The following is a 20,432-nucleotide window of genomic DNA, read 5'->3' as shown; positions in this document are numbered from 1 at the left end:
CAGCGAGGCGGCCCTGTCACCGCTGAGCCGAGGCCCCTCTCCTGTCCTCTGCTGCCCTGGAGGGTGCAGGATTTAAGCACTGCGACCCACGGGGGATGTGTGCGCCCTGCTTCCCATGGGTGAAAGACAGGTGCAGAGGACCGGCTCGCTGGGCTCTCACTCAGTCTCTGTAGTACAGGTCAGAAAAATTGTTAAGATTGCTGATACAGATACATATTTTTTAATTGCTGAAGGAGACTTCTGCTGGGAACGTATCCAAACAGCATGGCATTTCTGCAGCCCTTTGGCAGAGGCATAAAGAAATATAATCTTAAGAGCTGTCAGAATTGGAGATTTCGGAAGCACTTGACCATTTGTGAAGGTTGGATGACTGAATGATGCAATGTGCCTGAGGAGGGTGGTCAGTGGTCAGGAGCTTTGGGTGAGGCATTGCTTGCTTTCTGTGGTCGCTGATTCAGAACTATTTATCTCCCACTTTTCTGTTGTTTTTGTTTTATATATGTCCTCATGATCTGTTATCAGCTGAGCAAGGAAAAGAAATAGAAAATCTTTATCTACACTTTACATTCCTGCTTTGCATTTATCTCTTGGAGGATGTTTATACTGTCTGCTGGATAATTCTGTCATTGCATAAGAGAATTACACACTGGTACAAGTGAGAAGTAATTGGTACAAGTGTTGCTTTAATTTGCTGTTTAATCAGAGCCAAATGCAGTCTGGGGAAGTGGATGCCATAACATCGAGGTCATGAGAAGGGATCTGATGTTGTTCTGGCTTAAAGATGATGTGAAAAACTAGTGTGGAAACCTGAATTCAGGTTCTCCCTTGCTTTGCAATTTGACATTTGACTTCTCGTGGAAGAGTTGCCTCAGGTATAGAGGTTATATATGGTCTCAGCTCTGCCCATGGAGTGGCAGAGGGGCAGGGGAGTGGCTGCTGTGAGCGTTGGCCGCAGTGGTGGAGCTCTGAGCTTTGCTTCATTGGTTTTCATTGAGGGATGGTCCTGTTGTGTTTGTTGCGGCTGCTTGGAAATCCTCCGAAGGGAGTCTTCAGGGCTTTGGCATTCAAAGTGAATCTCATCTGGGGAGAGGTGGGGGATTGTGTCAGAAGTACTAAATGTCAGCTGTCAGTGTCCTAAGCAGAAACAGTCTTTTCTATTAGATGCAGAAGGAGTATTGTACCACAGTCTTTGGGAGCATTTTCTCATCATTCAGGCCTTGTTTGGGCACGGGGTCCCTTGTGTTCAGAGCTGTAGCATTCTTTATTGCTGTGCTGCACCTGAATATTGCCGAGTGGAGGCTTTTCCTTTTCTATGGTGTCCTTTTTCATTGTTTCTTTAGTCCAGGCTACCAGAAATTGTCCTGAATATGGAGTGCTGACATCTGCAAAGAGCAGCACCATTGCATGTCTCAGGGAGGATGCTCTGCTTTATCTCCACAAAGTGGTAACAGCCTCTTGGGGCTCCGAGGATGTTAGGAGGGGACCATGCTGTACCTGCTTGTCATGAAAAGCAGATCAAGGCAGAGATGCACATTCAGCAAGGTTTTCCTCTAATTGTTTTTTCATCCTGAGGACACTGGAGTGATACAAACACCTAGTGTCTAAATCTTGCCCATTCTCTGTAAACATTTAATGTGCAGTGCTTTCAGGCTTGGGGTCATTTATTATAACATCTTTGTATTTTCCATGTATTTCTGATAGTTCTCTGTAAGAATTAAGAGTAGGCAGTGGTGGTTTCTGTGGCATGGAGAAGCCCTAACAAAAGGGGTGTAAATCCTCCAAAGATAGAGAAAAAATAAAGTAACCTCTCCAAGTGGCTGCTCCGTACTTTCACTCTACAATAGCCCTGCCTGGTAATGCAGCAAGAGAGCACGTTGCTCTTTTTGTTCTTTTAATCTTGTTTGTGGCAAACACGCCTTGCTTCCTCCCGAGCAACAACAGCCCATTCTGTCCTAGAGGAGGTCACTCTGTGTATACGGGGAAAGAAAAGGCATCTGGTATCTTGGTGTGGTGCCAGCATTCACACTGGCTGCCCAGAGATCCCATCTTCATCATTGTTCCAAGATGATAACTTTAAAACAGAGAGTATGGAAGGACTCTCAGCCATCCAGTGCTCACTGATGCTTGTGGAAAAAGCCTTTGCATACACAGTAGTCAAACCTTGCTAACCTTGTTGGTACCTCTTTATATGTTTTACATTTGACCTAAAAGATTATTTTTGATGATAAGTAATGGAAGATAGTTCTTGAACATTTTTTTTTCAGCAAAAAGCTTGTAAGCTTTACATATTCTTCTTCAGTTTTGACCAAGGTAATCTAAATCCACCTTTAATGTACAGGCAGGATGACTAATCACTGTGTTCATATGTTGTTTATGATGATGCTGTTTATATATAGCAGCATTCTGGATAGAGAGACACTGCTTGATGTGTGAAGACTAGTGACTTGCAGTGTTTCATGGTGGATCAGCTAGAAAATGTTTCTTTTCTCTCTGCAGGTCTGGTAATTGCTGACAACTTTCTGATGTGTTTCAGAACTAGTCTGACCTTAAAATGTTTTTGTTTTGGTTTTTTCCACCGCATCGGATCTCGCAATGTCTTGGCCAAGCAGGCTTTGGATTTTTAACCAGAGTAGCACAATATACCTCGTGGCTGCGTACTTAACATGAAGGCTCAGCTGCTGTGGCTGGAAATCAGGTTTTGCAGTACTTGTTTCCTGGCCTGTAGCAGATGTGAATTGTGGTTTAACTGCCTTATAAAACCACAGGTGACTAGAAAAAGAGGCTACAGGAAATGACTTGCAGGCTGAATTCTGTGCGATGGTAAATGCCTCCTCTCAGCTGAGAGTAGCTTAACTTCTACCGTTTATTTTGTTCCATCTGGATCACACTTATATTTAGGGGTGAGGAGAAGATTTGTTCTTAATGAAAGCCCACACTCCTGCCCACGCTTCCTGGGGAGAGTAGTGTTCAAACAGTCTTCCAACGGTGCAGTTTTAAGGCTGAGTATTAAAAATACGCTTGATATTTCTCCTTCCCCAAGAGGAATCTGCCTGTGGTTCTCTTGTGTGCCTTTGTGGACTCTGTCCACCCATCTGTTCTTTACTGGGGCCATGGTGCTCCTGCTGCAGATCAGACCCTGCCACAAGATATTATCCCAGTGCTGGGTTTCTGTTTTCATGAAGGCAGTTCAGGGGAGTTTAGGTTTGTCATCACAAAATCTGTGTGCCTGATGGTTTCCCTTGCTTCTGCTTTAGCGGTTTGTTTGGGAATTGTTGGGCCTCAGAGCTGCATCCTTAGAAGGCGAAAACAGAATCTGCTGGGGAGCTCGAGTGCCTTCCTGATGAACATGTCGTTTGGAGGCAAGGTGCTCAGGAATTAATAAAGCGCCATATTTGGTGAACATCTTGGCAGGAAGAGTCAGACTAATACACAAAATATGGTTAAGGGGAAACATATTTACACATGACAGGGTGGTAAATATGGTTAATGGCTGAAGTGTATTTGGAGCCTTGTATTTGGAAAAAAAAAAACAGACCAGCAAAAGAGTAACAAGGCAAGTAATGATACTCTGACACGCTGCTGTAGTAAATGCAGTCCTTGGGGATGTTTTCCTAGCCTAAAATACCAGTGCCGTTAACAGAAGAGGGAAAACCAGTATGCCTGTCCCTATAAACAGTGAAATGTGAAAACATTATTCTGAAAGAGTAAGTTAAAAATTACACCCTATAAACTATTGCCTTTTGGCTATAGTATTTCTTGCAAACTGATGATGTCCCTGAAAGGCCGGGGGGAGTTTTCTGTATTTGACACTAAAATAGGTCATTAAGGAAAGCCTTTGCCTCCAGAGAGGGGAAATACCTTTCTGGGGGGCTGCAGGAGGGGAACTTCCCGGGACACAAAACCACACGGGGTTAGCACTGACTCTCAGATTTGCATGATGGCATTTCTGAGGGTGAGCCTCTGCATGTAGTTCGTTACCGTCTGCTGTGTGGGTTTGGCACCCGGAGTGTCTTGGCGTACATAGGCCTTTGTGGAATGGCCGGTTGAAAATTTCTGACCCCGCTCCAGAAGCAAGCGGCCATGATGGGTGTGGAGCACAGCAGGAGCTGGAGCTGGAGCTCAGCCCTTCTGCTTCCTGGGACAGAAAGGGGACATCTGGCTGGGGAGACTGGGTTAGTGATGTCGGGCATGGGAGGGAGCAGGTTGTGGGAGCAGTTTCTCATAAAGTCGTTTGGGTGGCTGGGCAAGAGCGTCCCGTGCCCCCCCAGCAGGGAGATTTGGGTGCCTCCACTCCCAAACCCCTGCGCAGGCTCCCTTCTGATGGGCCTGTGTGGTTAGGAACAGCTCAGTTCTGGACACTTTTTCTGGTTTTTTTTCCCCCATTTATTTCCTAGCTTTGAAAAATGCTGCAAAGCTCAGCTAGCAACACTCAGAGCTGGAGAAGACCTGCTGCCTTGCATGGTCTGGCCACCTGCCCATGTGAGCATCTTCCTTGCAGCTTCCTTCAGTGATCCCTGATTTTCTGGTGTTAATGGCCATTTTATAGATTTAGACAGGCTCCTGTTTGCAGTCTGAGATTTTCAGCTTTGCAACAACGTGGAAGATATTTCTGTGTTTGGTAGCTTGAGGACTGCATTCTCTGCTGTTTCTGTGCTACAGCACTTGAGCTTTGCAGAGGCAGTGTGTTTGGGTTGTTCAATTATTAGATGTAGATACAGGTTCCCACACTGTTTCTGTAATTCCTAGCTAGTTTCTGTAACTGCAGCTGTGAATGTGAATTATGTGTGAGTTACAATTGGCATTAAGTGAATTGTAATAGGCTTATATGGGGAGGCATCATTAAAACATTCCTTTGCACAGGGGATTCTTTTTATTTTCAGTATAAGGTGAGACTGGAGTGTCTACATAATTTCTCAAGAAAGAAATGTTTTGCCACCTCTTTATTTCAGCAGCTGTGTTTGGGTATGTGTTTTGCACAGTTCAATATTTTAGTGACAGGGCTACCTTCTAATGTGTGGCAAATGAAACGTTCTGTTTGTGCTGTCTGGATTTGTTTTGGAGAAGAGGGAAGCATGCTGACATGATTTACGGTGTACGTGCAAATCTCTGCTTCGACTGTGCCGTTGATTCTACTTGGGAGGTCTTAAGGATTTGTACAGATAAGTGTATTTTGCTTGAAAATAACACAACTATTTCATTGTATTTCAGGGTGAAGGCTGTCGTACTGTCCCGCTTTCCGGACATGTAGGATTTGACAGTTTGCCTGACCAGCTGGTTAATAAGTCAGTTAATCATGGGTTTTGTTTCAACATCCTGTGCGTGGGTGAGTATTTCCATTTGGGGAAGTTCTCTTTCTGAAAAGGGCTTCTCTGCAGCTGGATGTAGCTTGTAGGTGATGGCGTTAACAAGGTAGCTTTGATTTAGATTTCCCCAACTGTTCTGTCTATTTTCAGTAACAAGATTTACTGGTGCCCTGGGAAATCCCTGCTGGAGTTATGCAGTATGGCTTTCTACCAAGCAGTGAACCATAGAAATAAAATACCTAAAATCCCAGGCTTTTGTTACGATCTTTATTTTCCTAGCATGTTTGAATTTCATGTTTAAAAAGAAAATAGATATTTGTGCCAGAGAACTTCGTTCTGAGATCTTGTTTGGTTAGGTATTGAATTATTATTATTATGATTATTTTAACAAAATACAAGTCATGCTCCTCTTAAATCACTAAAAGCTATTTTTTTTTCTCCTCCCTTCTGTGCATTCTTGAATTAAAATAGCGTCTGGCCAAGCCTTAGCTGGTCAGACGATTATCCACGCTGCCATGTGGTGTGGATCTCAGCTGGGGCCTGGCGCTGTAGTAGGAGTTTGTGTCTGTTCCTGCAGCGTCTGCCAGTCTCACAGGTCTTCCACAGGGTTAGGATCCCAAATGGTCCCTCCTCGGAGGCACTCCTGGGTAACAGTAGTAAAATCTTGTATGGCTTCAGTACAGTAGTTTGGTAAGGGGGATAAGGAAATTAATAACAGGGAATTATTAATTGTCTGATGGGACAATTAGTTTGTTTTACTGACGCTGGTGCCCTGCCTCTGGGAGCAGGAGGTTAATGTGTGGCCACGGCTGCTCGGTGTAAGCCCTGTCTGCAGTTGCTCCCAGTCGCGCCTGGTGTGATAGAGGGGAGAGCTGCAGCTGTGGATACCTCCTGGGGACTCATCTTAGGTGGTAGGCAGAAAAGGTTGTCTGTCCCCTCCGTGAGAGATCCAGCTCATGGTATGGACCTGGTGTTTGCCCAGGACAGGGTTAATTCTGAGAAGAGAGGAGCAGAGCAGGGAGAGGGGAGCCGAGCCCTGTTAAATGGATCTGAGAAGAAAACCTTCCCTGGCAGTGGCATTCCTGTGAGATGATAAACTTTGCTGACAAGTGGAGGTCACTGTCAGGCTGAGTCGCTAGGTGATTTCCACAGTACATGAATGTGATAAGACCTAGTGAAACTCTTGTCCCAAAGGCTGAAGTCTTAAACTATTTCCTTTTGCACTTACTGAGCTGCTGTGGGGTTTTTCTACAAGTTATAGGTGTAGCAGTGGATGCCCCCTGTGTTTATATGTTCACTTTAATGCATGGAGAGGAGTTGAATGCCTCTGCTTTCCTCTTTACAGGACAGAAATGGAATGCATCAGTCGTTGATCTGGATAACGAGGACTTGCCGAGATCAATGTGCATTAGTTATTAATGTCAGTCTTTTATCAATAGTAATAACACAGACATGGTCAATCTTGAAATAAAGAAACTATAGAAAAAAATGAATGAGCTTCATTAGCAAAAGATCTGCAGATATCGAGTTGAGGAGGTCAGACTTTAAAATGTCTTTTAAGAGTTTTCTGGTGCCTCTGTTAACTTGTGGTAGCAAAGTTAAAATCTTACTAAACATACTGGAGAAAGGAAACAAAAAAACCCAGAGTCTATCTGTCCGTTATTCTGTTGTGTCTCACTCGTACAGCAGGAGTTTGGGGTGAAAAACTGGAAGGACAGGGAGGAAATGAGGACTGGAGCCAACAGAAGAAGTGGATTAACTGATCCCATAGTGAGGCCACTAAGCATGATAGAGAGGCACTTCATTGCCCCCCGTTTTTCAGCTGTGTGTGGCATTTGTTGGAGGAAAAATCCAATGACAATTTTGCTCTGCGCTGTACTGGATCTGAGCCACCGATTCCTCCAGCTCCTGGTGGAGGAGCCAAGGAAAGCTTCAGAAACAACTCTCAGCAGCACGTCCAGAGTGGAGCAATTTTTAGCTCATCTCATGCTGAAAGCTGTCTCCCCTTTGAGATTAGAGCCAAATATAGAATAAATGAGCAAACCTCTCATAAGAAGTTAGGGGTTGGGGATGGTTTCTCTGATATGTTATTCCTCAGCACAACCATTTCCTTCCTAAAGCTTCCATGATAAAATGTTAGTTGCCTCTTAGTTCAGTGCAAAGGCTGGAGAAGTATTTAATGGCTGAGACTTTCTGTGCTGACTGTATTTCTCAGTGAGATGGGGGAAAGAAAGAGGAAGAATAGGCTGACGTTTTTAGTGTAAACTTTCTCAGTTTTGGCCAGGGTAGATTAAAGTTGCGTTGGAGTAGTATCCCATTATAAGCGGGAGTTTCCCCCTTCCTGTCTCCCAGGATTTGCTGGCAATTTTTTCTAACCGGCCTATTCTGTGCAATGAGAAATGGCTGTTTTGTGGCAGAAATACCTTCTTTTTTCCCAGGTGCTGTACCACCTACTGCTTGATGTCTCTCACTCCAAACTAGTGAGCCCCTTGGTGTGCAGGAGCTCTCACCAGCTCAGGAGCGGAGGGATGCGCACAGGTTTCCTCGTGCAGAGCTACTGTCTGCTCTCCAGCAGGCAGCTTTCTGTGGAGTGATGAGCTGTGCTGCCTGGAGGTTGCCCAGAGGTTGGTTTTGTGGTCACTGGTGCAAGCAGCTGAGGAGAGAACGGGATTTCTCCAACTGTAAAGCCATCGGTCTCCTCAGCCCTCTCCTGCCCCCTCACCGCTGGTCCCCTGGGGCGGGCAGCAGCGGCTGGGAGCTGGGTAGTCCTCTGAGGCGCTTCAGCATCTTCTGTGAGCCCGTGTTGCTGCTCCTGCCCTCACAGCCCAGCCTTTGCCTTGCGACGGGTGAATTGTGCAGTGTCTCTGTACACCTGTCAGATGAAAAGAACTATTTTTTTCCTCTCTCTGTGAGAGGTGGCCTTATCAGGCTGAGCTGCCTCAGGGCTTGTCTCAACGAACCTGCTACATTGGATTAGCTCCCATTTCTCTACATGAAAGGGCTGTGCATGTATATACATTTTCTTTAAGATTGAATTATTTGATATCTGGAGCCATGGTTGTTAATCTTGTGAAGGACAGGCGTTGCTCCCTTGTGAAAGCTGCTCCGTGCCTCTGAATAGGGAAATAGTCCAAGGACTCCTCTGTCCTCCCACAGAGTCGATTGAGGATGATATGACTGGGACCTCTTAAATCCTGAGTGATGTGGAGAAGGGGGCCAGTGAGCCATTGTTTGGTTTTTCACTTAACATGTACTGGGGAAAAGCAGATGAAATCACCAGACATAAAAAAGGAGGTACAGCTTTTGTGGTGTATAATTCATCTTACTGCTGCGGGGTGCTTGGGATGCCAAAATTTCTGTGGAAGGAAAAAGCTATGAAGGTGCATTCAGCACAAAGATACCAGTTTTAGTTTGGGAAGCTGGGAGCTTCCTAAAGGAAAGAGTATTTGCTGTGGCCGCAGCTGCTTCTGTTCCTCCATGTTAGCTGCTGGCCAGTGTCAAAGACAGGTACAGTAGCACCTCACCTCATCTACATCTCACCCCAAATAGCTGGTAGCCCTCGTGTCGTTTGCCTGCACAGTGTGATGTGTGGCATCACTACTGATGGCTGGATCACTTGCTCCTTGCAGCACTGGTCCTTGCTGTCTTTTGGCACGAGCTCTGCCAGGTCACCAGCTGGAGCACCCCAGAGAGTGTGAGCGATGTCCTGCCCAGGCAACACTGGGAGGGCAGTCTGGTCCCAGAGCAGAGGATCTCTGTGGTGTAGCTGAAGGGAAGAGAGTGGCACTTGTCTCAGCTGTGTTTTTGCAAGTGGTGCCACTGCTCCATCAGTCTTGAGCACTGAAGACACAATGTGCATGTGCAGTTGGAGCAAGGGAGCATCCCTCAGGAGACCAGAGGGGAGCCCAGCGCAGAGTCTCTGGCCTGGCAAACTGCTGGGTGTTAAGAGTCGACGCGTTGGTGTCTTCTGGGCACTGGTGTAGAGTTGCTGCATGTCCAGAGCCTGCGTGGTGGTGTGTCTCTTGCCATTTTTTCTTACGTCTCTGAAAATCGTCAGAGTTAACAGCAGAAATCCATCCCATGATGAAAGGCACAACGCTACAGCTTTTCAGTAGCTGTCAGAGCTGCTTGGTGCAGAACTCTTATCAGTAAAGGTCACTGTCCCTGCCCTGTCCTCCCCACAGCACTTTGTCAGCCCTGGTTTGGGAGAGCAGACCGATGCAGAGTTGTGTAATCCTTAAGCACAGTTTTGGAGATCAAATCACATGTGTGCCTGTAAGCCTGACATCAGGAAATAATCTCCCCGACAAGGATGCCTCTCACTTGGTTTGCATACACCGCTGCCTTTTCCATGGTAATTCTGCCTCCCTTAATCCCATTCATTGTTTCTGCTTTTTGGAGAAGATTCCAGCGCTGTCAGCTGGAACAAGCACAGACTACTTGTCCTTTTCATCAGACCATCTGTTCCATCTGGACTCCTGTCCTTACAAGAAGCAGTTGGCACCATTTACATCTTCCAGCCAGCAGAAAGTTGCCTCTGTGTGAGGCAGAAACTCAGGAGATGCAGAAATCCTCCCGTCTGTCATTTTGCCCTTCAAAGCAGCACTGCTCCCTGGCTCTGGTCATATTTAACACTGCAAAGCACTTTATTATTAACATCTTCAGTCTTTTACCATCGCATGTCACACCATCAGTGTTAACATCATGTTTCTTTGAACTGAGACAGTCATTCCTCTCTCTCCATCTTCCTCTTCCCTGGCAGACTTTAATGCCGTGCCAGGTCGGTGGGGTTACACGCTGCGGGGGTATCTGCTGGCTCAATGTCATTTCTGGTGGGCAGGCTTCATGTTTGAGATGCTCTGTTGATGGCTGGGTGTTACGTGTTTTAAACATGAAGTTGTAGGTGTTTGGATGGGCACCTCTCACCTATGGAAAAATGCCTCACCAGTTCAGATCTTGCCCTTCCAAAAGGAAAACCTCGCTGTGTGAATTCAGAGTTGCCTTCGCTGGCCCTGTGTAGCTGGCATGAGATGGAGTATAAAAGCATGTTCTGTCTTAAAAATTTGACTGCATCTCTTAGGCACTTCTCCTGGCCCCTCTGACAGTTTAAGTCACCCCTGCTGGAAACAAGAACTTAGATTGTTTTAAAGTAGGCAATGATTAGCAGGTTCAGGATACGTTTAAAGAGTAGTCTTGGCCTCAAGCAGGGGGGAGGCAGAAACAGGAGGTGGCTTGCAGGGTGTTTTGTCTGCCTGGAAGCTGGTGTGATTTACACATGGTCTTGTGTATTTGCTGCAGAGTAGCTCCCTGCCCTGCTCGCCACTGCTGCTCCCCACTCACCCTGTCCTGCAGCCCTGGAGGCTCGGTGCACAGACTGCTGGATCCAACCCTGCTCCGGGGCCTGCCAAGCTATGGGATGGAGAATGTGGAGCAGCAGCACAGGAGGAGGCTTTGCAGGCTGGTGTGTGGGCAATGCTCCCAAACCCCAGCGCTGACGAGCTCCCCTGTCCTGAGACACCCCGTCAGGGTTCCTGGTGTTTGCAGGCAAGCAGCCAGCTCCCTGCTCTGGCCCACCCATCCCTTGGCAGGGGCTCTGGAAATCCTGCAGCCTTCTCAGGCTGTTTAGGTTTTTTACTTTTTTTTTTACGCTCCTGTTTTCCTGGAATCCCTGAGAAAGGCCTGGCGGGTCCTGCAGGCTGCCTGCTGTTAACTCTCTCAATCCCTGTGCAAACCATGGTGGTGCTCTGGTCTGCTGTGCTTTGTGCATTTGCTCCCTATTTGGGGCAAACAGTACCCCCAAAGCCCGGACTATGAGATCCCAAGTCAATGAAGGGCTTGCTGGGATCAGCCATGAGACTTCTGGATGGTCCAGCTCATTCTTCCAGTGACCTTGTGCTTTGCTGGGTCCCCGTCCCTTCCTTGTGCCGGTGCACTCCAGTTGGTGGTTTTATAGATGTAGTTGATGCATGGATGTAGCACAAGGGTTCGCAGCAGTGCCGGCTTGTGTTACTGACTCCCTCTTCTCCCCTTTGGGTTGCAAACAAGATTGCTGTGAAGAGCAGCTGGACTTGTGGCTGTTTGGCTGTAGCTGGCATCAGTTGGTGGTGGAGCACAAGGTCTTAGCTGGCTCCCAGGCAGCTGTGCAGCCAAAGGAGTGCATTGATTTTCAAATGTTAATGGAACTTGGTGCCTCTGGAAAGATACTTGATATATGATCCTGGCAATCAGAGAGTGCTCAGTTCCTAGAGCAGTGGATGTTTGCCCAGCCCTGCCTGTCATGTACTGCAGCCTTGAGTGAGAAAGTCCCTTCTGGGGCCAAGAGAAAGGAATTTGCCTGCTTGCAGGGGTGAGGCTTGGAGATTTGGACGGGGGAGGATGGGGAGGAGTTTCCTCTTGTTGAATTGGGCATTTCATGGAAGTTGGATCTGTTGCAGGGCTTTAAACCTACAAAAATAAGAAGCTCTTTTCTTCTGAGCGAAGTAGGAAAATGATGAAGTTGTCTTGGCTGGGAGCTGAGGACTTGGGGGAGGGAGGGGAAGGCTGCTTCAGCCAGACACAGTCTCCCTGTGGTCCTGCAGTGGGCTAGTGGAGCAGCCTTTGCAGCAGGTGGGGATCAGCCAGTTCCTGAAGTTTTAGCAAAAGCTAGCTGGGCAGCTCAGCAACTGCTGTTTCCCCAAAACACAACAGCCCTCATAAGGCAGCAGCCAGACTCCTTATGGGTTTAGCACAAAGTCAGATCCTTTGAGCTTGGAAAGCTAGCTCCTTTGTCAGAGCGCGGTAAGTGAGGCTGCCCTGCGGAATTAGTACATGGAGGGATTTGTTTTGTTCTTCCTGGGATGTATCTAAAAGAAATTTAAGACTGGTCTCTGGGATTTGCCTCTTCCTTCCAGACAAGGAAATAGTTCCCCGTTGATAGATGGAATCCAAATAACAGTTCAGTGCTGCAGAACTTTTGGAAGCAAATTTTTGGAGTATTGTATAGCTTATGTGGTACGGAAACCAGATATTACAGAAAATGTCCCCTCGCAGTCTAGATGGCTGATCCCCCAACTCAATCTGTTTGGAGTACAAGAAACCAACCGCACAACTTGCTGTAGGACTAGAACCAGCTCTAAGTGTTTCTGCATGGAAGGAGCCTATTTCAGCGGCTGCTTGTTAGAGACATTGATCTGGAGCATCTTTTTTTGGAAATTCGAATGACTCACATTCCCCCTCCCACTTTTCAATGAAAACTGTATCTTCTGTGGTGTAGTTACGGATTTATGTAGGATCTGAACAACGCTTTCCCCTCTGCCTTTTCACCTCTTTCTTTTCATCTCTATTTTTTAATGATATTAGTGGCCATTAGACTGTGAAATGTAATTTGCCCAGAATACAGACCTCCCATTGTACATGGCTTTCTGTTTGCCAGACGATCCCTTTGGAGCATGAGATCTGCTTTCATCTGCTACAATTTCCTCCCCGTTAACATTTGGAAGCTGAAAGGCCAAGCCATATTAATACTCAACACAATATTTTAACTGTTTTTCTCCAATAGGGGAAACTGGCCTTGGTAAGTCCACTCTCATGGACACGCTTTTCAACACCAAGTTTGAAGGTGACCCAGCATCTCACTCACAGCCCGGGGTACAGCTGAAATCCAGCACCTATGACCTTCAGGAGAGCAACGTCAACCTCAAACTGACTATTGTGAGCACAGTGGGCTTTGGGGATCAGATCAACAAAGAGGACAGGTGAGTGAAGGGGGAGAGAGGCTGTATTATGACCCAGTTTTCTCCTGCAGGGTCACTCGCTGTGCCCTAGTTGGGCCAGACTGTGCTGTAAAGTTTTCCTCCTTCCTTCTTATGGGTTGTCCTTGTCATCCCTTTGGGATGGGACAGGTACAAGAGACAACAGAGACAGTGGTGTGTCAGCACTGCTCCAGCTTTCAAAGCAGCTTTTCTCATGCTGTCAGAGCAGTATCTGCCCTGCTGACAGCCTTCTGCCCAAGTTCATCTGGTGGGGAGAGCAGAGAGCTCCAGGGCAGCTGCGCTTGTTCGCTCATGCTGTGCTGACCACAAGCTGCTGATGAAACCACTAGTCTAGTGACCGCTTGGCTTACCAGCCACTTCTGGCAGGCCTCCTCCGTGTTGCCAAAGGAAGCAGGATAAATGTGGAGTGAGATACCTTGGGGGTGTATCTCTGGCAGCTCACGTCCCAGCATGGTTGGAGCGTGGCAGTTAAGGGGTGTGCGATTCCACCAGATCATCTCCAAGGTGCATCTTCACAGAGGCATTGCAGAGGTGGGATTTACTGTGTTGTGGGTCTGTTAGATTTTATTTTTAGTTTTGTTTAAGATGCACTGATGTCCTTCACGTTCTGAGTCTGAACAGGCTCAGTATTTCAGATGCCCTTGCAATGCTGTTGCAGGGATTTCCTTCCCCAGAGCACTGGGCAAAAGTAGTATGGAAGGGAGATGTGTCTTCCACCTACAGGACTCAGGGCTGTGAGAGCAGCAAGCCATTTGCTCCTGGAGTGCAAGCAAGTGCACACTGCTGTGAACAAGTTTACGTTATCCTTCCTTTTGAAAGTCTCTCACCCTCACATTTTCAAAGTATGGCAGTCCACTTTCCCTGGACAGGATGGTGCGTCTCCTGTTTTCTGCTGAATCTCCAGTACGGTGTTTTGTCAAACAGGCTGCTAGGGTCTGATGTAGGACCACATCTCTTTGGCGGTAGTGGAACTTTATGAGCAGGGAGGAAGGCAGATTGTGAGAACTGGTCCTAGGAAGTGAAATCTAATAAGCAGCTTGTTTCTTAAAAGCAAGCGAAGGAGCGCTGTCTGTTTACCTCTGTGACTATAAGTTGTGTAACTTTTTTTTTTTTTCTTTTTTTCTTCTTTTTTCTTTTACTTTCACCAAAGCTATAAGCCCATTGTTGAGTTCATTGATGCTCAGTTTGAAGCCTACTTGCAAGAAGAACTGAAGATAAAAAGGGTCTTGCACAACTACCATGACACCCGGATCCATGCTTGCTTGTATTTCATTGCTCCGACAGGCCACTCGCTGAAATCTCTGGACTTGGTAACAATGAAGAAGCTTGACAGCAAGGTGGGCACGTTTAACTCAGACCAGGCAGGTTGGCCGTGTGCGTGGCAGAAAGGCTGCTGTTTCGCAGAGCACATCTCCCCACTTTGAATAGCTCTTAGGCTAGTGGAGATGACTGGGTTGCAAGATAAATCCTGTAGGTTTATTGAGCGCTTCTGAGGTTTTTTTAAGTTGTATTGCAGACTTGGAAAAACTCCTTGGAGCAAAGCTGAGGACTTCTTACCATTCTGTTCTTTTCTAGGTGAACATCATTCCCATCATTGCCAAATCTGATGCCATTTCCAAGAGTGAGCTGACCAAATTTAAAATTAAAATCACAAGTGAACTGGTCAGTAACGGAGTTCAGATCTACCAGTTCCCAACAGACGATGAATCCGTGGCGGAGATAAATGGAACAATGAATGTAAGTGCTTGGTGCTTCCTCCTGTCCCAGAACAGCACTGTCACTGTAGGGTTTGGTGGCCCATATTGGGACGCTTCTTAAATCCACTTTCCCTTTTATTTTGTGTCTTAAAACCAGAGGCTTTCACAGGGATCCCGTCCTTGTAGTGTCATCATCCTACGCTAGCAGAGCCTTGTGGTAGGCTACTGCCTCTCTGGTGGGCTTTTCTAGTCAGAAAACAGACTGTCTTTTAACCCCTTCCTTGTCCTAATGGATATCTGTTGAGGGACGTGTAGGAAACTGGAGAGGTGGTGAGACGTGGCTGTGCAGGGCAAGGACAGTCCTGGGTTATGAATGAATCAGGTGGCTGTGCCCTGTCTGGTGTGAGGGGCAGGCTGCCTGCAGACAAGCACCTCTCTGTTCCTCACCCTGTGTTTTTCGCACCAAACAGTTCTGCTCTCCTGGGCTGGCGTTTCCTGCAAAGCCCTGCCTCCAGCTGTCTCCTCTTGCCTGTGGCTGTCCTTGCAGCAGAGCCCCTTCACCTGGCCAGCTCTGGGACTCCTGTCCGCGCTGAGTTGCTGTTTAATTATTGATCAGGTTACTTAGCTAGGTCCTGGGTCTGATTTGGCATTTTGGCTCTGGTACTGTTGGCCAGAACGGATGGACGGGGGGATACAATGAGGCTGGTTAGAGCAGGGGCTTCACTTGAGCTACATCCAAGTGCTGATGTGAGAAATAAAACACAAGGGTGGCACCAAAGGCCCATCCAGTGCAGTGTCCCTTCTCTTCCCTAAATGTCTGCTTTTGGTCACTTTTGGAGTATGTAAGAAGAGAGAAAATGTGTACGATGCTTCACTTCCCCCAGATACTTCGCCAGTATCTAAACCCATTCAGTTCAAGGGTTTCTTTAGATTTCTGTCCCATGTATCACGTGATGACCTGCCACCAGTGAACTTCCAGGATCCCGTAGCGAGGAGTTACACAGCTAAACCAGCTATGTGTGAAAAACAGTACACAGCTTGGGCCAAAGATGTCTCGAGGTGCCTGCAGGCGCTCGTTCTGGCTCTAGCGTTCCGAGCATCATGGGTGCCTGTCTGCGGCTCCCTGAAAACACAGCATGCTGTCCCTTGGCCCCTCTCATGCATCCTGAGCATGTTCCCATTTTCCAGAAGGCTTTTTACAGGAAAGCAAGTAGGGGAAGTTGCTTGCTTAACCGCTGTCAATGAAGTACAGGTCTAGCTGATGTGCTTTTGTGTTGCCATTTGATCTAATATTAATAGTTGTGTTGTGTTGTGGAGAGGCCTGAAAGAAACATGAAGTTTGTCCTAACATTATTAGAGCTGTCAGGGGCGGTTTCCTGGTCAGAGTACTTTTGTGATGGCATCTTGCTCAGTGCTTAGTGCTCTCAACTTTGTAGGAATACAGTTACTCCTGGAAACAAAGATGCAACATCACTCCGTCCTCAAGGAACCAGAGGTGTGATGACCAAGGGTTAAGTCCTCTCCCCTTGGCCCTTCTGGGGGAGGTGGTGAACCTCTGCTCGTCTTCCCTTTCAGCCATTTACATGTCTCCTGGGAGGGAATTGCTGTCTCGGGTCATAGACGTTCTGGGTAGTGTCAGACACTGCGCAGAGAGATCGGCTCTTTAAATCCTCCATTAAACTGATATAAATCATAATTATGAGGTTTATGGGGACTAAACAGGCCAGAATCTGAATCTAATCAAGGCAATTTTGTAGACCTGGAAAACTTGTATCCAAATACTGATTTTATTAACAACATAAGACAAATCTGCCTACGATTCAGGTCAGAAAATGAGCTTGTGGAGGGATTGAGACCAGGAAAAGAGTCAGGATGGGTTGATTTGGGTTTGTGATTTAAATTGCCGATTTTGGTAATGTTTAAAATCGAGGAATGGGAAACTTTGATTTAAATCAGTTGCCTTAACCTTTGTGTTTGTACTTCTCTACAGAAAACTTCATTGTCTTTGCCTGTACAGATCAACAAAGGTTATAAATGCAGTCTTCATGCTGAAGTAGTGCTTCTTGCTGTCCAGCGGCTTCTCTAGATCAGTTATTTTATTTATTTTCTTTTTTAATTACAGAGAAAATTGAGACTGGTCTTTTGAGTACTTAATGGTTTGCTTATAACCTGCATTAGTTGTCTTTTGCATGAAAAGTAGAATTAGGCTTTAAAATGTGCAAACTCACCATTTCACATGCATTTTACTTTATTATGTCCACTTGTGCTGGGTGCATTAGGAATTTTTTTCTAGAGTATTTTGTATTCCAGATTGGCTTACTAAACACCAAAATGATTGCCTGATCTGACAGGAATTGGTTAACTGCAGGTTTTAAAATCTGTGCCATCATGGATCAGAAACAAAAATATTTAACCATGAACAAAGGCATCAAGTGAAGTATTTAGAAAATAATCAGATTAAACAAATCTTCAAAACAAGATGCCTGATTTTCCTTGAAACTGGTTTGATCTTTTTGAGAATCCCACCAAACATATGTTTAGAGGTTCAGAGAAAACACTGTCCAAAATTCTTTAGGTCTCTTCCCATCTGGATTTTATTCTTAAATAAGAAAAACAAGCTCTCCTATTCTTCCAACTCTCTATTGACTTGAATGAATTAGTCTAATTACGGGAGAAAATATTCTGCCTGCACCTGCTAGTTAAACGAAACCATGTGCAGCTACAGTGAGCTGTCCCACATGGTGGGAGCTGGAGCTTCCTTGCTGTTGGAAGAAGGAAATCACCGGCACTTTCTCCCTGGCGAAGACAGCAGCTGAACGGTTGGTACCAGTGGCAGAACTGACGCTGCTGTTGAGGGTAACCAGGCCCACGGACGGCCAAGGTTCAGGCTGTGCCTGTGTGGCCTTAGAATGTGTTTGTTGCCACTGTCTCAGGTTGCTCCTCTTGCTCCCCTTGCTCGCTTTGTCCCTTGGAAATCCCATTACTTCACTGTCCCGAAGACCTGGATACGAAGTGAACAAAAAGCATTAACAGCTGTGGGAGAAGCCAGCCATGGGATGCTCCTCATGGGCAGTCTGAAGAAACCAGCAGGGAGATCTAGAAGCTCTCACCCAGAAGCGGCAAGATGAGAAGAGGAGAGAAATGGGCAGCTCCACTGGACTGTGGTGGTCACCAGTGGGGAGCCTGTTATCACTAGCAAGAATTCACTTGGTCCTGTGTCCCGGAGGGGGAGCGGCTGGCCTGGTACCTCAGGCGCTGCAGAACTGTGATGGCTTTTCCTCTGGAAATAGCACTGTGTAGACCTGCAGAGGAGGCTGAAGCCTTTGTGGGGTTTGGTACCTGGGGTGTTTCAGAGTTCCCAGCAGTTGAACGCAGGTACAGACCAGTTCCAGTGCATCCTGTAGCAAGGAGCCTGACCTGCAGTCGGTGCAGAGCCCACCCAGTGCCTGGCAGTAGCCACTGTGGCCCCACGGTGTGATGTCTCCGGTTCCTCCCAGAGCAGCTGAAGGTGGCATGTGGCCCTTGCTCAACCCTGAGGTCGACCAGACAGCCTTCCGCTGAAAATCAGATTCCTTCAGCCTAGGAGACCACTTTTCTTTTTCTGCTACTTGGTCTGTCCCGCAGGGAACTTACCCTGCACAGAGCAGGCACAGCCGTGCTGGCCTGTGTCCCTCCTGGCGCTGGCATGTCGACTTGATTGCAAAGGCAATTCGGCGTGGAGACTGGCCCAGGAGGCCCCAGTGCACAGAGCCTCTGCATGGCCCAGGATGGCCCCATCAGACTGACCAGCCCCACTTACTCTGCCTGTGTCCTGTGCAAGAGCTGGGAAGCCAAGCAGTGAAAGCTGAGGAGCCCATCTTTGCGAGTGCTTGCAGGCAGTTTTGCTCTGCTTGCGATTTGACTGTATGAGCCACGCTCTGAAAGCAGAAAGCAGCATCTCTGAAACCTTTTGATTGTACCAACTGTCATGAACTTGACTTGTCCAAGTTTTCAGATAACCTGTGGGATTAAGACTTCACCACCCGCTCTTGAGAGCGGTCCAGGGTCACTGATTTTCCATATTTTTGGGGCCCTTTTAACTGCCCAGAACTCAGTGCACTTTAATAGCTCTAGCTAACAAATGTCACTGCACAAAACTCAGCAGAAGGGAGATGACTATTTTTAAGTGCTGAAACTTTGCACTTCTTTGCAGCTTAGCAGAATGCAATGTAATTCCCAGGAGCCAGCGGAGGTGGGGAGAGATCTCACTTATTGCACGACGGATAAATGCAGCAAAGTATGATGGCAGTGGTTGGGAGGGGGTTGCTTGGCTGCCTGAGTTTGGGGAAGGAGGGGGGTGTAAGGTAAGGTCTTCTGAGCCTAGAGAGAGGTGTCAGGACTCTTCCTGTTCCAACTCTGCTGAGCTTGTACTGGGCAAGTCTCTTAGTCTCTCTGCAGAAGGTATTTTCTTTACTAAAAAGCGACTTATTTTTTATTTCCAAGTTTTTCAAAAACAAATCCCTCTTGTTCTTAGTCAGCCTTCAGGTGCTTGTAGCAACTGTATTCTGTGGAGTGTGTGTCTTGGCTTGAAGAGCATAACAAGGCACCGCTGAGCTCGTGGTACAGCTCTGCTCTGCCTTCCCCAGGATCCCTTCTCATGGGTGTGATCTCCCTGGATCTGGTCTCCTTTGTCCCCTAGCCGTGCAGCCATCTAGCTGTGGCTGCATGTAGCATCAGCATCATGAGGACTTTATAAAGCCATTGGCACTCCGTTGGGTTTCTCGGAACCAGTTTTGATAAAGGAGTGCTGCAGGATTTGGGAGAGGGGATGCCGAGGGCGAGCCCAACACAGCCGCAGGAGGCACAAGGCACTACGGAGTGTTAGCAGGGGCAGGCTCAGCACAGCCCCCGGGGATGCCCAGTCCTTCCCAGCTCAGCCTGGCGCGGGCCTGGGCACACATATGGACGTGCAGGCTGAGCCGGTGCAGGGACTTGGTCAGCCCTTCCTCAGCAGGGCTGAGGCACGTGGGGAGGAAAGAGCTGTTACTCTGGGGGTCAAGGAGGGACTGTGATCTCACCATCTGACAGAGCAAGTTGTCTTGTGCTGCAGTGTGAGCTGAGGGAGTGGTGGGGGAATGGAATCAAGAAGGCTCCAAGACCTCTTTTATTGCTTCTGTGCTTGTGCAGATGTTCTCCTCAGCCACGGCAAGCCCCTGGGACAGCACCGCAGTCAGAGCCGCGTAGCACGTTGTTCGAGCTGTCAATCTGATGCTAGTCTTGCACTGGCTCATCTCACCTGAGACCCTGTGGCTGGGAGGATCAGCCAGGTAGAGGATATAGAGCGGTAGCACTAACAAGGTTTCCAAAAAGGAGCCTCCCTTCTTCCCCCTTGTCTTGGGCTAGTGGCCAGTGACTAGACTCCCTGAGATTTGTGTGTGCATAATGACTGTCTTGCTCAGTGGCTGTGCTAATCTCTGTGTGCTGGCGAGTCAGCCAGAGTGGAGAGGGACTAACGCAGGTATCATTAACTGTGTTGCAGGCTCACTTGCCATTTGCAGTGGTCGGGAGCACGGAGGAGCTGAAAATAGGAAACAAAATGATGAAGGCTCGTCAGTACCCCTGGGGCACAGTGCAGGGTGAGTTGAGCCCTGGGATTTTCATAGCATGAATGGTGACACTCCTGCTGGGAGGCAGTGGGCTCT

At 47.5% G+C, this 20,432-nt stretch overlaps 1 protein-coding gene across 4 annotated transcripts in view; it reads left to right on the top strand.

Annotated features, from left to right (window-relative positions):
- Positions 1–20,432, top strand: part of SEPTIN6 (septin 6) — a 31,730-nt gene that overhangs the window by 1,652 nt on the left and 9,646 nt on the right. For all 4 annotated transcript variants that reach the window (XM_056359545.1, XM_056359543.1, XM_056359544.1 and 1 more), the window contains exons 2-6: positions 5,209–5,323; positions 12,841–13,036; positions 14,205–14,391; positions 14,630–14,791; positions 20,270–20,366. In XM_056359545.1, coding sequence (XP_056215520.1) covers positions 5,209–5,323; positions 12,841–13,036; positions 14,205–14,391; positions 14,630–14,791; positions 20,270–20,366 — 757 coding nt within the window. The remainder of the gene's footprint in view (positions 1–5,208; positions 5,324–12,840; positions 13,037–14,204; positions 14,392–14,629; positions 14,792–20,269; positions 20,367–20,432) is intronic.

This window comes from Falco biarmicus, chromosome 14 (assembly GCF_023638135.1).
Source record: "Falco biarmicus isolate bFalBia1 chromosome 14, bFalBia1.pri, whole genome shotgun sequence".
Lineage (NCBI taxonomy): Eukaryota > Metazoa > Chordata > Aves > Falconiformes > Falconidae > Falco > Falco biarmicus.
Note: the sequence above shows the minus strand (reverse complement) of the source record. Positions and strands in the feature narration are given on the sequence as shown.